Source organism: Alligator sinensis, unplaced genomic scaffold (genome assembly GCF_000455745.1).
Source record: "Alligator sinensis unplaced genomic scaffold, ASM45574v1 scaffold1801_1, whole genome shotgun sequence".
Classification (NCBI taxonomy): Eukaryota; Metazoa; Chordata; order Crocodylia; family Alligatoridae; genus Alligator; species Alligator sinensis.
The window spans coordinates 495,144-510,386 of NW_005842608.1; the positions used below are offsets into that span (position 1 = coordinate 495,144).

Here is a 15,243-nt window from a genome sequence, read left to right on the forward strand (position 1 = left end):
CGGGCTCCCTTCCCCAGCCTCAGAGGATGTTCAGCTGCGTGGGCTGTTTCTGGGTCCTCCTGTCCTCCTGCCTGGTGGCCGTCTGCAGCTTCAGCTTCCTCTCCCCTGCCTGGATCGTGAAGGAGCCTCCCCTGCCCCAAGCCCAGGACGAGGTGAGCTTCGGCTTGCTCTGGCACTGCTCTGAGACGCTGGAGCAGATGTACAGCTGCTACACCTTCGGGGGCCTGGGCAAGTTCAACGAGATCCCCTCCAGCTCCTGGCAGGTGAGTGTGAGGGATGTGTGGGGGTCGGAGGGACCAAGCCCCCCTGGGCTGCTCTGCTTCCCACCTTTGGCTTGGCTACTGCTGAGAGACGTGCTTCCCTGCCCAGGCTGGCTGCCTGACAGCTGCAGCCCTGCCCAGCCGGGCAGTACATCTCTGGGGGGTCAGGAGCACGTCCCACCGGCTGGGCTGGGGACCTGCATCTGATTCCAGAGCCTCCAGGCGCTGCTTCAAATCTACCTGGGGCTGGCACTGCTGCCTCCAAGTCACCAGGGGTGATCCCCATCAGGATCAGGCCCAAGTCCCATCAGCTCCGGCGTCTGGCCAGGAGCAGCATTAGCACATGCTGCTAATGTTAGTTAAAGCATCTGGATTCACAGAAGGTTCTGAGTGCTTCAGTTAACCTGATGTGCACAAAACTCTTTGCTCCAGGGCAGGCTCTGGGAGGTCCCAGTACCAGCAGCTGTTTCAGGAGGAGCAGGGGGGACTGAGTTCAACTGCAAGGGGAAAGACTATAGGACTTACAGGACCCCTTGCACAGGCAGGCTGGGCTGCTTGGGGTCTGAAGGCAGCTGCCACCTCCGAGATGATGCGACTGGGAGCAGCACTGGGCGAGGCACACTGCTGACAGATTGCCAGTCCATTTTAATCTGGCTTTGTTAGAAATCTTGGGCAAAGATCATAATTGTGCTGCTTGAGCACCTGCTCAGAGCCGCGTGAATTGGAATGTGGGGACGGGTCCGCTCAGCATTAAACTCCTGAGTCCCGTGGACTGCTGCGAATGCTGCTGGGATAATTCAAGCTAGTGCGTAACATAGGTGGGGGCTGACTCTAGGCAGGCAGATTTTGGGTGCACCTGTTACAATGTGTGGAAGGAAAATGGGGAAAGAAATAGAACATTTGTCCTTCCCAAGGCAGCTGCTTGGTGAAATAGCAGCACCCAACCTCCTCTTTTGCACCAGGTCTTCTACCTAAGGGTGCACAACATGATAGTCTCTTGAAAGCACGTTACGGAAGCTCTTGGTATGCAGCACCTCTGAAAACCAAGCCTTGACTTGGATGTGAATGTCTTTTTCTCTGACTCAGCTTTAATTGGGGTTACCCATTGCTGCTGCCAGAAAACACAAAGTTTCAGAGGGAAGATCTGAACTGGTTCTTCGTCCCTGGCAAATTCTACTTAGAATTCAGGACAGCCCATCCACGAGTTCTGTCTGGGATTGTTCACACGTCTTTGTCTGACAAGGAGCTTTCCACACCCGATGCACTCTTTGAACACACCAAAAATAAAGCTGGGTTTCAGCACCAAGCCAGCGGTTTACACTCTTACCTTTATTCTTAATCTTGTTTCCTTTTCCTTTATTCCCTTGGCTGTTACACTGGGGGTTGTGACTATAATTTTGCTACAGGTTTCCAAACAGATGAGCTTTGAATTGCCCAGCACTGCTATGTTGCAGGGATCCCAACACAAGGCGTGAATCATGGGAAGGTCATGCCTTACGCCTGACACAATGAGGCATTTAGTTGTTGAATTTCTCAGTCTGTCACGAAATCAAACTGCTCTTTCTCCAAGGAAGCAAGCTCCATGAGCAATCATGTGCTTAAATGCTGTTGACTGTCTCTAAGATGGCCATTTATAAACAATACAGAGCACGGAGCAGAGCTGACCACATAGAAACCTTCCTGTTTATGCAGGGAAGGGGTTTTGTAACAAAAATAACGTTGTTTTGAAAACTTGACTTTTATTCAGATGTTTGCAAATGTAATGCAGATAAACATTCCCAAGTAATAACAAAACTTTGAAGATAAGAACATAGCACAATAGTGACTCATTTAAACAACTACAGAGTGTCTCAGGGATGCAATATCCTTTTAAGAAAGCTTTTAAATACAGAAAAGAACTTAACACAAAGCCTCTGAGCTTTCTTGAATGGAACTGTAGTCAGAGCAAACAATACCATTGTACGGGGTGGAGGGAGGATACAGAAGATCTGAGTCACATGCCTCCGTCACCTTTATTAACCCTTCAGAAAAAAATTCATGAACAAAATACAAACAAAGCTGTTTGTTTCAGTGTAATGGGAAGAAAACGCCCCCCTAACTGCTTCCAGCTACCAAGGCGCTGTTGGTGATGGTTGTATACACAGCTATGTAGTGCCTGGGATCTTCCATGGGGAAGCAGAGCTGCTTTGGCTTTCTTGTATGATCAGTCTTATGAATGCCTTGGACTGCAGAAACCCAGAGAAGCTGGGGAAGTCCAGTGTTGTCAACTCCAGGCATGAGTCGGGCCTCAACAAATCATGATATCTTTTGTGGGGAGGATCAGGGAGAAATTTAGGGTGTTTTGTGTCTGTCTTCTGTTTTCTGAGCCTTTTGGATTTACTCGGGTCACATTTTCAGGCCTTTTATCTTCAACCTTGAGAGGTAAATGAAAGCAGAGATTCCCTCGTTCACCTGTCTCCAGGATCTGGAGATTAAAGGGAAACACTAAAATATCACAAGGTTCTCGGTAAACTCACTAAGATTGGCAAGCCTGGCCAGTGGGCAGCTTTGGTAATGCTCAGAGGTGAAGTGCCATGTATTGCAAGCCGTGGGCTCTACTGGAAGTCGGTAGCATTTAGCACTTGCAGGGTGATGGTAATAGCCTGTCTGGGAAAGATGTGTGTACGTGGGCTGTGGGAAGCCAGCCGGCTGCCAAGGGTGTCTGTCCTCCCACTTCCCAAGATGTGCGCCGGCAAACCCGTTATTGCATTTCAAATGTTTCCATCCTCAAATGTGCTGATTTTGCGAAGGGGCGGGGAAGCATTCAGCTCTGCAAATGATCGTTAATGCCCGTTGCATGTTTGCACTTGGGGGATTATGTTAATCATCCTACAAATGATGCTTTGAATCATGTCTAGAGGTTAATTAACTTGCCTTTCTTCTCTTAAGAGGGACTTCTTGTCTGCTTAAAATTGCTGGCCCTTTTCTGCCTCCTTTATAATTACTTTGCAGCTTTGTAATATCTTGGTTACCTTTAATTTAACTCTGTCAACACATTTGGGTATACACGCTTTCCATCCTACTCAGGATCCTGTAGCTGCTTGTGTCCTAAACTCAATGGCCAGGATGGTTATCCTGGCAAATTCTGGGCTGAGACATAGGAAGGTGGAAGGAAAAAGCCTTGTAGGTGTTATTACTGGTTGGACCTGGTACAGTCCAGGCTTAAACAGGACATAATGCACACACACATGCACAGTGTTTTTCCCCAGGTTGTCTCCCAGCTCACCCCTGTCTTGACATAGAGACAGTTGCTGCTGGGATGATATATGTTGTAGCATCATGTAGGACAATGGCTGTGATATCTGTACAAATGACTGCATATAAAAATGGAGTGCCATACCCTGCCAAAATCCTGGCATTTACTGGGCAAAAGGAAGAACACAGCATCTTACTGCCCAGATATGAGGCTCTGCAGTCAGCAGATCAGGATCCTTATTGGAATATTACATGGAAGCAAAGATTCCTTGTGGGTGGGTTTTGGCAGGTAAACTCTGTACAGTGGCCAGTTGGCTGGGAGTCTGGGCTGTCTTTTGGCCATTACAGTTCCTCTTGCTCTTCAGTGATATGAGACGTTGATATAAGTTCTTTACACTAATCCCAGCCTCTGGAGGGGACAAAGATAGTTCTTGATCCTGAGCTAATGTACTTTTTTTGCAATGGAAGCATCAGTGCTGCTGTGTTGTTTGTCAGGGCTGAGTCTGAGTGCTGGAAGCTAATGCTGTTTGATTTCAGATTTCTATTTTTTTTTTCTTCTAGATAGTCTCCAATTATTTTCAGGCTTTGCCAAGCATGTAATTCAAAACAACAAAAGAGTTGATTGGCCCTTGATACTCAGGCTGGAAGCACATTGACCACTCTGTGGCTTCTGAAGCATCTAACAACTGATGAATACCCAGTTAGCACAGCGCTTGAAAGAAGGAATTCAGATTAGAAACAGAATTTGCTGGACCCCTCGAGACTACCAGTCTGATCAGTTGTGGCTCTTGTCTCTAGCAGGATTCAGCACTTGAGGCTTGGGGAAAGTCCAACCAAACCTCCCACTGTTCCTCTTGCTCTTCAGCAACGTGAGAAGTTTGTATTTCTTTATACCATGGTGATGGGCATGGGACCATGGTAATGGGCACACTATGAAAATAAGGCAAACAGCAATTTTAAGGAAGATGAGGGGCAGTTCTCTCTTCACCCCTGGGCTATCTGTTGTCTGAAGGTTACCATCTCACTTCTTTAGCTCCGCTTTCTTCTAGTGGTAGAATTGGCACTGATTCCCTCTGTGACATGAGGCAAATCATTCTGGACCAGAGATTTTTTTAGATGCTTGATGAGATCTTCAAAAGAACCTAGACCAACCAACAGGTGCCTCTGCATCTCGAGGCTCCCAAATACTTTTGAAAATCTGCCTCTTCCTTTATGTGAACCACATAAAGGAAGAGGCAGACTAAGGATTAAGAAACTTAAACTAAGGATTAAGAAAATGAACCACCTTGCAAGGATGTCACTAATGTCATTGTAAGCCTTGATGCAGCCTGTCCCAAGCTGCATCCACTATACCATAGTTAATACTGTAGTGTCGCGTGTTTGGGTATTGCATGTCCTGAGCCTGTGAAGCATTTTGAGGGCGTCTTGAAGCAGGTGCTGGAGATGTACATAGAGGTGATCTAGTCATGAATACCTTCTTCTAGCAAATCCCAGGTGGCCATTCTTAGAGCGGGGTAGCTGAACTTGGTTCATAATTATTATGTGACCTTAGCTTGCATGTACCAGGCTTTCTAAAGCTTGGAGTGCTGGTATACTGTGTCCAGTTTTGGGCACCACATTTCAAGATTGACATTAGCAAATCAGAGTCCAGTGAAGAGCAACAAAACTGACTAGAGGTTTTGGAAGCATGGCTTTTGAGACAAGGGTAGAAGAACTGAGATTGTTTAATCTGGAGAAAAGAAGACTGATGAGAGATTTGATAAAAGTCTTCAAATACCTGAAGGGTGATTATAAAGAGGATGGTTATAGACTATTGTTTTTGGCAGGACAAAAAATAATTGTCTTAAACTGCAACATGGCAAAATTTGGTTGGATATTAGGAAGAACTTTCTAACTTGGAGGGTAGGTTATCATTGGAATAGATTAAGGTTTAAATGGTCAGCATTTCTGGGCACGTTACTTAGCAATAGGGTTTACGCTGCTTCATTAGTCATCCAGGGTTCTCTGACCCATATTCATTTAATGAGACATATCCATTATAGTGGGAACACAGAATTTGCATATGGGATCCAGGCTTTAATTCAGTGAAGTACTTACACATGTGCCAAGCCTGAAGCATGTGACCAGGCCCATTGACTGTTCTCATGATTCACTTTTTTTCTAAACTGGAGCTCATGCCATCCCATATCCTGTCTCTAGTAGTGATTCGTACCAGATGCTTGAAAGACTGGTAGAGAACCACCACCACAAACAATTTGTAATGACATAGCTGTGGGGGAAGTTTCTTTCTAAAGCTGGGTACTTAGGTACCTAAACCCCTTTCAAAATCTGGCCTTGGAGGTTGTTATGTGTCTTCAGGCATTATGGTTGATATCATTTTTAAATTTATAATCCTCCTTACTGCAATTACTTCTTATTAATAATTTGATATTCATTATTTATTGATATTCATTCACCCTTTTTTTTTTTTTTTTTAATCTTACTAATTTCTTTGTGATGGTTAGATCCACAGATCATTTATGTCTGTCTACCCAGACTAAAAGAGTTTAAGCAACTTTGAAGATTTGGGGGGAAAAAAAAGCTTGGAACATGCAACAGAATTAATACAGAATAATTGATCAGATTTTACCTTGTAGTAAATTTACTCCAGAACAAGGAAGAGACTGAGGATCAGGTTTCTTAAGCTGGCTGCCTGCAGTAGGTGCTGTCCCAGAGCATGGTGGCTGGGGGAGCCAATTTGCATTGAGCAAACAGCTACCCCAGGGTGAAGTTGAGTGGAGAAGCGGACATACAGCAAGCACATCCTACATAGTAGCGTCCCCAAGTAGTAAAGTGACTCCACTTATTCCCAGGGGTAACTTTTCCCTGGCTTCCCATGATGTACTTTGTATCGGGGCTGTCCACTGGGTCTCCACTCCACCTTACTAGGCAGTGAAGTCCATTTCTTACCGTGCACCCGTATCCGGTGTTCATCCTGGTTATCCCTTCCGCTCCCCCAGAGTGACCAGCAACATAATCAGGCTGTGAAGAAAAGGAAGAGACTCACGAATCTGCAAGTTGCTTCTTCAGTTTATTATGAGTTGGAGCAACTCCTCTAGAAGTGGGGTTGTGGCTGACCTGGCTCACGTACAGTATCCCTCACCAGGGTATCTGGGCATCTTCCAGCTGTGCAATAGGCAGTTTGACACCCTTGTACCACATGGGTTCCTTTTTGCATTTCTCCCTCTGGGGAGTGCTGTTGCATAAGGATCTGGGTTTTGTTCTGTGCTGGGCCCTGTGTTCTGATGCAAAGGCGAGGTGGGAGAAATGCTTCTTGTTTTGGTCTGGGCAGTGCAGAGCACTGTGGAGAATATAGCCTAGATAAAAGTAATGGCAGAGAAGAAGCATGGGCTTATGGCTAAGCTGGGGTCCTGAGTCCTGCAACCCCAAGACTTTAGCACAGACTCTTTGTGTGACCTTGGGAAAGACACTTAAAAACTCTTTTGTGCCTCAGTTCACGTTATCTGTAAAATGAGGGAACAGCCCCTTGGCAGAGTGCAGCGAGGATAGATTGGGCCTGAGGTGTTGGGGTCTGGGGGTGTGGGCCACAGGAACATCCATACAGGTAAGAGCCCCAGGTTGGTTGCTGTTGGGTTTCTTTTCAGTGACGTTGGTTTAAACATGGAACCAAAACTCTTTTGCCTGAACGTGAATTGAGATGTGGAGTGCTGGCTACCACCATCAGAGGGCTTTGTTCTAGCTGGTAGGAGCACCACAGCAAACGGAAAAGACTCAGCTTCCACGACAGAACCAACTTTATTCCTCCTAGTTATCAGGATGAAGTAAACAAATAGCGAGTCACTGCACGTGACTCCTGAGAAACACGTGGCCCGATCACAATTTGGCTGGTTGAGCATCATGTTTCCTGTTCTGGAGCTGCTGAGAGGAAAGTACAGTGGGAGATCCCTGAATCCAGGGAGTGGCGTTTCAGAGCCAGGCCATTCCTCTGCGTGTACGTCTAGGTGTGCTGCCTGTACTGGAAAGCCAATGAGAGACACAGCAAGTGCCTTTGGCTACAGTCACCTTCCGTTCAGTCTCCTCTTTGATGAGTCTTTGTTCTAGGCGGCAAGTCTGCCGTGCTCATCTGAGCCGTGGTGAATGCTCCAAGCCTAACATGATTAGCCTAGCTCTGCCACTAATACCGGGAAAGGACTTATCCCAAGGAAAGAGAATAACGGCATGTGGTGGAAAGGGCTGATCTGGAGCCCAGTGACAGTGCACTGCACGCCGTCTAATTAAAATTTCATTAAGTTGGTTTGCATCCCTTGATGGAGGTCACAGGCACGCCATTGATGTGCTAATGTCTTAGTTTCCCCCTTTCTCTTTTGCCATCATCCATCATCCTCACAGATAAAACAGCACCATTACTAACCGCTTTCCTCTCTCTCCAGATGCAATGGTCCTGGAAAAAAAGCAGCTGTAACTGATCAGATCTATTATTCCTCTCTTATTTATTCCCTAATAAAAAAAAATATTTTTTTTTGCTTGAATTGGTTTTGGGATTAACCTCCCTTGTATTTGTGTTGAATAACTTGATTAGCCTGACAGCAGGGAATGTTTTCAGAAGGCAGGGTTTGTAAAAGCCATAACTTTGTTTGAAAAGAAGTTGAACTTCAGCGTACTTTGGTCTTCGAACCTGCTGCTTTGGAATAGGATGGAAACTAGAGCTTTCGGAGAGGTACTGGGGAGAGAGGGACTTGTCTTCTTTGTACAGTGACTTGGATGGGTGACATGAAAGAGTATAAAGCCATTGCAAGCATTCAAAACCCATTAGGAAGTGGCACGTGGGTAATGTGAGGGCTCTGTAAGTACAATTCCTGGAAGACCATAATGTTTTTTACTCTGATGCTGTTTCTCTGACCCCAGGTGAACAGGATCTGGGTGCTCTGCAAGGAGGTAGAGCTGTTTTTTGGGGGTTTTTTTAAGGCTTAAAAAAAAAAACCTTAAAAAAAAAAAAAAAAAAAGATTAAATGACTAGTGATTTTATAAAGTGTGCAATGCTCTGAGGGGCCTGATTTTTAGGGGTGGATGAGAGAAATCAGGACTCTTTAAGGCATCTCAGACTCAGGTGACCCCAAATCATTAAGTTGTTTTTGAACATCTTGGCCCCGATCTGTTGCTTCAGGACTTAGCTGATGCAGAGAGGGACTTTGGGGAAAGTTTGAATCTACCAAATCTCTACCCTTCCTGGAATTCACACCAGCTTCTTTCAGCCAGGTGTAGGTCCTTGCCCTTTAGACAAGGTGTCTGGTGACTTTGTATTGGCACGGCACACACAGGGAAGGGATTACACACCCATCTTTCTGCAGGCCTGCTCAACCAGCCCCTGTTCATGAAGGTCCTAACCCCTGTTCTAATGCAAGATGCAGATCTTGGCATCCCTCACAATCAGGCTCATCACAAAACCTCCCGGAGAGGGAAATGAAGAAGGGAGAATTCGTCACCGTCTGAGTGCCTTTGCCCCATGAAACATGTGTAGCCGGCTCCAAGCCAGGTCTAAAGCAGCGATGACAGGGAAAAATGGCTTGTTTGAGCTCTAGCCCCCAGGGCAGGCTTTTGTTCCCTGGGAAGTGAGGGCAGAGCAGGGCAGGGGCACTCCCTCAGGGAGTCTTATTATGAGGATGAAGTTGAACTTACTCCTCTCAAACACTCCGGTTGGTTCACTGTTTAAGTCCTAAGCCTTCTTGTCGCTGTCCAGTCAGCATTGTGGCTGGGGTTTTCCTCTCTTAATGGGGAAGGATTTGGTTAGTCTAGACCAGGTCTGCCCAAGACATTCTGACAATATCAGTCACTTCCTGAGCAATGATTAGCAGGGGACAGCAGTTGCTCTTCAGCTCATCTTCTTGGGAATGTGGGAGGGGGGAAGAATAAAAGAAACCTCTTGGGTAATTCCAAAAAAGAAGGGCATCGTCTCTAGTGTGTCAGGATTTCAGGGGGTGGGGGAGAAAGACGAGACCGTGACTCTAACGCTGACCAGATGGTGGGTGTTTGCTGCTCTGACTTGCATGGGGGACACATGAATAAACTGTTAGGCATTATCCATTCATCTCCACACATGTAACATCCCCTTCTGCAGAAAATATCTGGTCACAAGAAAGCAGCGTCCGTTGGGATCCCAATCCAGGCGCGAAATCCAAATGCATCCTGCTGGCTGTCGGACTCGAGCCTGTCTCCAGGCAGGCTGCGCACACTCCTCTCAGAAGGTCTGCTGCTAGATCTTGTTCTGTTTTTTCACTGGAAGTTGCTGCCAACTCTCTTACTTGCCTGGATCCCTTAGCCCCCCCCCAAATCTCCCTTCTCCCCCTGAGACGTCCTACTTTGGGGGCGAGCAGTGCAGCAGTGGTTTTAGTGATGCATCAGGCAGCTGTAGGATGGCAGGATCTTGTCTCCTCAGCAAATATTCCTGCCAGCAGACAAAGGCAAAGGGCTCTGTATCCTGTCTTACCTTGCTTGGGCTTCTTTCTAATGCCGTGCTGCTTTGTATCAGGTGACCAAGTGATTAATCTCCTTTGGAGCCATGCAGACCCTTTCCACTGGCTGGGTCTTCAGGATCTGGCTCTGCTATTTCTCCTTCATCTCTGAATCATACATCATGGATATTTGGTGAGGAACAGTGTCTATATCCCCTTCACTTTGAAGGAATCACAGGCATCACCAACATGACTACAACGTGCTTGAGACCTGTTATATCCCTTGATCCCCCATTATGCTCCTTCTGGGTAGTAGGTGGGGAGGGCTGGCTGGGTGAGGCTGTTGCAGGTCTGGAAAGGAGGTGGGACACTATCCACTGCTCTTCACAGCCACCCCAGCCTCCTTCTCAAACTCCTCAGCTGACAGGAAAGCTCTAGGGAGCAGGCAGCAGAGCAAACATTGAATAATTAACCTGCATTTTCATCTCTACTAGAAAGTCTGTTATGTGGCACGTGAACTAGTACAGCTGAGATGGCAAAGGGGGACTGTGCATCTCAGAACTGACAGCTTGGACAAAGCCAGTGAGAAGGGAAAGGATGCCCAAGATGAGCCTCAAAGTGAAATCAGTGGAAGGGGGGGTGGGTTGGATAAACTGAGGTCTCACAAATGGGGGCTGACCAGCTGAGGCATTTCCACCATTTCTACTTTCCCTCCTTCCAAGCTCCAAGCCTCTATCAGTGCATCTTTCCTAGGAGGTCCCTGCTCCCTTCAGGTCTCTCTCTGCTCTGCCTTCTCCCTGGGACCTACTGGAAGTGAGTCTGTGTAGAGCCTTCTGCTTATTCCGTGCTAGGCTCAGGCTGCCCTTTATAGGTCCCAGCATGGCATGACCCCTAAACTCATTCGCTTCACCTGGGGTAGTGAGCAAAGCCCTGGCACCCATAAGGCCAGTTCCCCTTGGAGCTCTGTTGGGCTGGGCATCTTGTTCTAAGCTGGTTGTTCAGTGGTGCTGGGTCTATTTGGAGTGACTCTCCTTCACAGTGCTGGGTGAATGACCCAGGCACGCATAGCATGTTGCCAACTGCTAGGATGACGGGTGCAGCATGAGTTTAAGGTCTTGGTACACCACAGGCCTGCCAGGTTTGAGAAACGTGCCTCACACAAGTCCCACTGTTTCCTCTGGCCCTGTTCCCTATGGCTGTGGATCCTTCATCACTGCCTGCCTTTGGTCTGTGCAGAGTAGACATAGCAGAGATTTGCAGATCTCATGCCTGGAGGAGACTATTATGAACACCTGCTGCATAGTGCAAGCCAGAAATGGATACCAGCAAGTGTATTCTGCTGCTTTAGATCTGGCAAGGGAAAGACAGTTCAGCTCCAGTGTTGATGGTGATGGAAGGCTGTGCAATCAGTGATAGAGCCTGTCACGACTGGGGACTTGCTTGTCATTGAGGCCAGTGTCATCTGAGATGTAAACCTTTTCCACAAGAAGGAAGGGGGATTCTGAATCCCTGAACAACCCTAGCGAAGCTGGCAGAATCCTCCTCCTCCAGCTGTATTCACACAGGGGGTTTTGCCGGCCTAGCTATGTTTCACACCCTCAGCTGACATAGCAAGGCTTGCAAATGTCTGTAATATAGACCAGTGTTTCCCAACCTTTTCCAGCCCAACACACACTTACATTAATCAAAAATTTCTGTGGCACATCTCTTAAGGCATTGCCCATCCCCATACTTATGAGCGCCTTGTAGCTCATTGCCGCGGCAAAATTCTGCGGCACGGCTGTTCAGAGCCTCACGAGCCGTGCATTCCCCACAGCCAGCATATGCGCAGTAGATGAATTTCCTTCTGCTCGGCTGGTTCTCTCTCTTTCCCCCACAGCCAGCACATGTGCAAGTCTTCTCTGACTAGCTCGATGCCACTTATTTGTTAGCGCTAGGCAGCTGGAGAACTTTTTTCTCGTTATTTCAAAATTCTCGCAGCATGCCAGGGAGCTCTTTGCGGCACACTGGTTGAAAAGCAGGCATAGACCAAGTCTGGCTCCAGCATGGCATGGTCCCAGATAGTGCAGCATGGAGGAGCGATGGCTTGCACTATTTTAGAGGGGATTTGAGTGACACAGTGCCAAGGGAACCCAAACAGACTGACCTGTCTGGTAGCTCCTGCACTGATCTGATCTATTCTAGCTCCTTACTAGCACCTATTTTTAAGTGATCTTATTACCCAATACAAGAGAAATGCCTCCCTTCAGGAGTCTGTCCAGCGGTGTGGGTTTGTAGGAGCAGGTTTTAGTCACTGTGATATTTGTTTCTGAGTTATATGGCAATTTTTTCATCAACCTGAGTGCCTGTCAAAGCCCTGTGCATGCTCTAAAAACTCATTTATATTTTCCATTGACAAACGCTGGCCAATGAGAAGTGGCAGCGGCTGTTTGAGTGGAGCCAACACTGCTGTTGTGCAGTTGTTTAGGTGATGTTGCAGTTGTTGTCGTGTGCTGTTTAGTTGGTATCTGGCCTGCATTGTGCAAGGCATCGCAGGAGCATATTAGAATTTGCAGTCCATACAGACAAGGCAGCCTGAGGGTGGAAAGAAGGCTTAGCCCCCCATGGCACAGGTGGGTGAACTGAGGTCTGGAGAGAGAAAGGGAAAGCAACTTGCACAAGCTTGTGCAAGTCTGGAGTAAAGCCAAGACTTGAACCCAAATGTTCTGCATTAGTAGGAGCATTGCCAGCAGATCGAGGGAGGTGATTATTTCCCTCTACTCAGGATGGGTGAGGCCACATCTGGAGTACTGTCCAAGTTTTGGGGCCCCCACTACAGGAAGGATGTGGACAAATTGGAGAGAGTCCAGCAGAGGGCAATGAAAATGGTTCGGGAGCTGGAGCACGACACATGAGGGGAGAGACCGAGGGAACTGGGCTGATTTAGTCTGGAGAAGAGAAGACTGAGGGGGGATTTAATAGCAGCCTTCAGCAACCTGAAGGAGGGTTGCAGAGAGGATGGAGCTGGACTGTTGTCAGTTGTGGCAGATGGCAGAACAAGGAGCAATGGGCTCAAGTTACAGCCAGGGAAGTCTAAGTTGGATATTAGGAAAAACTCTCACTAGAAGGGTGGTGAAGCACTGGAACAGGTTACCCAGGGAGGTGGTGGGATCTCCATCCTTGGAGGTTTTTAAGACCTGGCTAGACAAATCCTTGGTTGGGATGATGTAGTTGGGGCTGGTCCTGCTTTGAACAGGGGTTTGGACTGGATGTGACCTCCTGAGTTCCCTTCCAACCCTCGTTTTCTGTGATTCTGTGAAGCCTACTCCTCTTCCTATAAGAAGGCCATCCTGCCTCCAGTGCATGTTACCTGGAGCAGCTGAGGATTGCTCCTGCAGGGGCCACAGGGAATGTGAAAAAATAGTGACTAGTGGGAATGGTTAGACAACATTGACGTGTCTTCCTGAGCATGAGGCCATGAACATTCCCCTTCCAGGCAAACCATGACAATATCAGGCCTCACTGCTGCTCAGTGCTTTTATGGCTGGGATTCCTGGGGGGGCCAGGAGACACAGCCAAGACATGTGCACACCTGCTTTTACCCAACAAGGGTATGGTGGAGCAGTGATGCGCTCTGCATGGCAGAATGGTGGGACAGTGACGCGCTCTGCATCTGGCCAGATCATGGAATCCTGTTATTGCTCGATGTGCAGCACGTGGGGTGTAGTGACATGAGATCCCTGCCAGCTGTTTTTAATAAATTCAGAGCAACAGCACAGATACCTATGGAGCCTTCCATTTTGATATTCAGTTAGCACCCGTTCCATCTCTGCTTGCCAGCAGTGATGATGATTTGTTCCCTATCAGGTGCCTGGCAGTGAGTCTAGCATGTAGAGCCACACAAATGAGACTGGCTGCCACAGAACCCAGATGTTAACACCTGGCCTCCCTTCCTGGCATTAGTTTTTTTGGCTTGCTCTCTTTGCTGTTTGTGCTGCCGGGTGTTTAGTCTACAATGGACAAAGTCTTTCTGTAAGTTAGATTCTCTGCCTGTTCATCCTTGACAGCACGGGTGACAGGTGGGAGACATGAACAGCACCCTTTACTCAGATTCATTTCCAGGAGTTAATTTTCCTTAGGGCTGGAAAAGCATTGGGATAAGCCTTCACACACACTGGTGTTTCCATGCAGGTTATACATGGACTTTCTAGTCAGGATTGCACGGGGTAGCTGGCCTTTCTCTGGGTTGCCAGTCCCGGCTGCAGAGGGCAGCTGGGACAATGTCTGGGTGCTTATTTTGAACCAAACCTCCAAAAACTTTGAGAGATTCTCATGCCCCTTTCTGGCACTAATTCTGTTAGGATGCATCCAGACTGACCTTCAGGCTGGGATTTTCTCATGCGTGTTCCTTGCTAGCTGATGGTGGGATGGCTGCACACAGACAGATCCAACAGACCACACACCTCTTGTCTTTGTTGCTCCCGTTTCTTCAGCAAAGCAGGTGTGTGAATTCACATCCCCTTGGGCTCTGTGCCCCCTAACAGCCTAGCATTAACCTAACAAGCTAGAGGGGAGGCATTGAACGCGTACCCTGACTACAAGCTTGGGTTTCTCTTGACCAGCTCTGAAGCTGCTCAGGAGAACGTGGCAAGGAACTAAAACAAAACCCTTGGGTCCCCCCCGCCCCCGTGCTGCCTCCTGTCACTGATTTATTTTTTTAATAAGGTTAGCAGTGGGTGAAGCCTTGGTAACATTGATTAAAAATCAGCTCTAATTGATGGTACCAATGCACAGCAGGCTGACGATTGGAGAGAAGCCTCCCCAGGCTGAGTCCACGTGTCCTGAGTCAGGTGCAATAAAGCCTGTTTTAAAGCTGTAGATTCTTCCTTCACTGCCCAGGCTCTGGAGCAGGGGATTTACAAAACAGTGCAGTAAAGGCCTATAATTCATGGGGTGCCCATGTCCTCTGAGCAGCGGTGAGGATATTCTGATGAACATGAGCTAGGGGATGGTCAATTAACAGCACTGCAAGCCTCCTAATGAACTGATGGATGAACTCCTTTCTGTAGGGGGGCACAGCATGGAGGCGACGAACCAGCCAGCTGCAGCGAACGCCCATAAATCCTGGGGCCAGTGATTGCAGCCAGATTGGTGTGCGGTCCTGGCACCGTGTTGCTCTCAGTGGCAGGGAAAGTTGTTGCTCCCAGGGGAATTTTGGGGGTGCAGCCTGGGTAGGATTTATGGGCAAAGGGCAATCATTTCCTAAGTCTGTCAGCTGTGCAGTGCCTCTCGGTGACTGCAGACTGTCGGCAGCCACGTGC

At 47.8% G+C, this 15,243-nt stretch overlaps 1 protein-coding gene across 1 annotated transcript in view; it reads left to right on the forward strand.

Annotated features, from left to right (window-relative positions):
• The first annotated feature begins 6 nt into the window (after window positions 1-6).
• LOC102386291 (transmembrane protein 211) overlaps window positions 7-15,243 on the forward strand; it is a 43,449-nt gene continuing 28,212 nt past the window's right edge. The window contains exon 1 of the mRNA XM_025214824.1: window positions 7-263. Coding sequence (XP_025070609.1) covers window positions 27-263 — 237 coding nt within the window. The 5' untranslated portion in view covers window positions 7-26. The remainder of the gene's footprint in view (window positions 264-15,243) is intronic.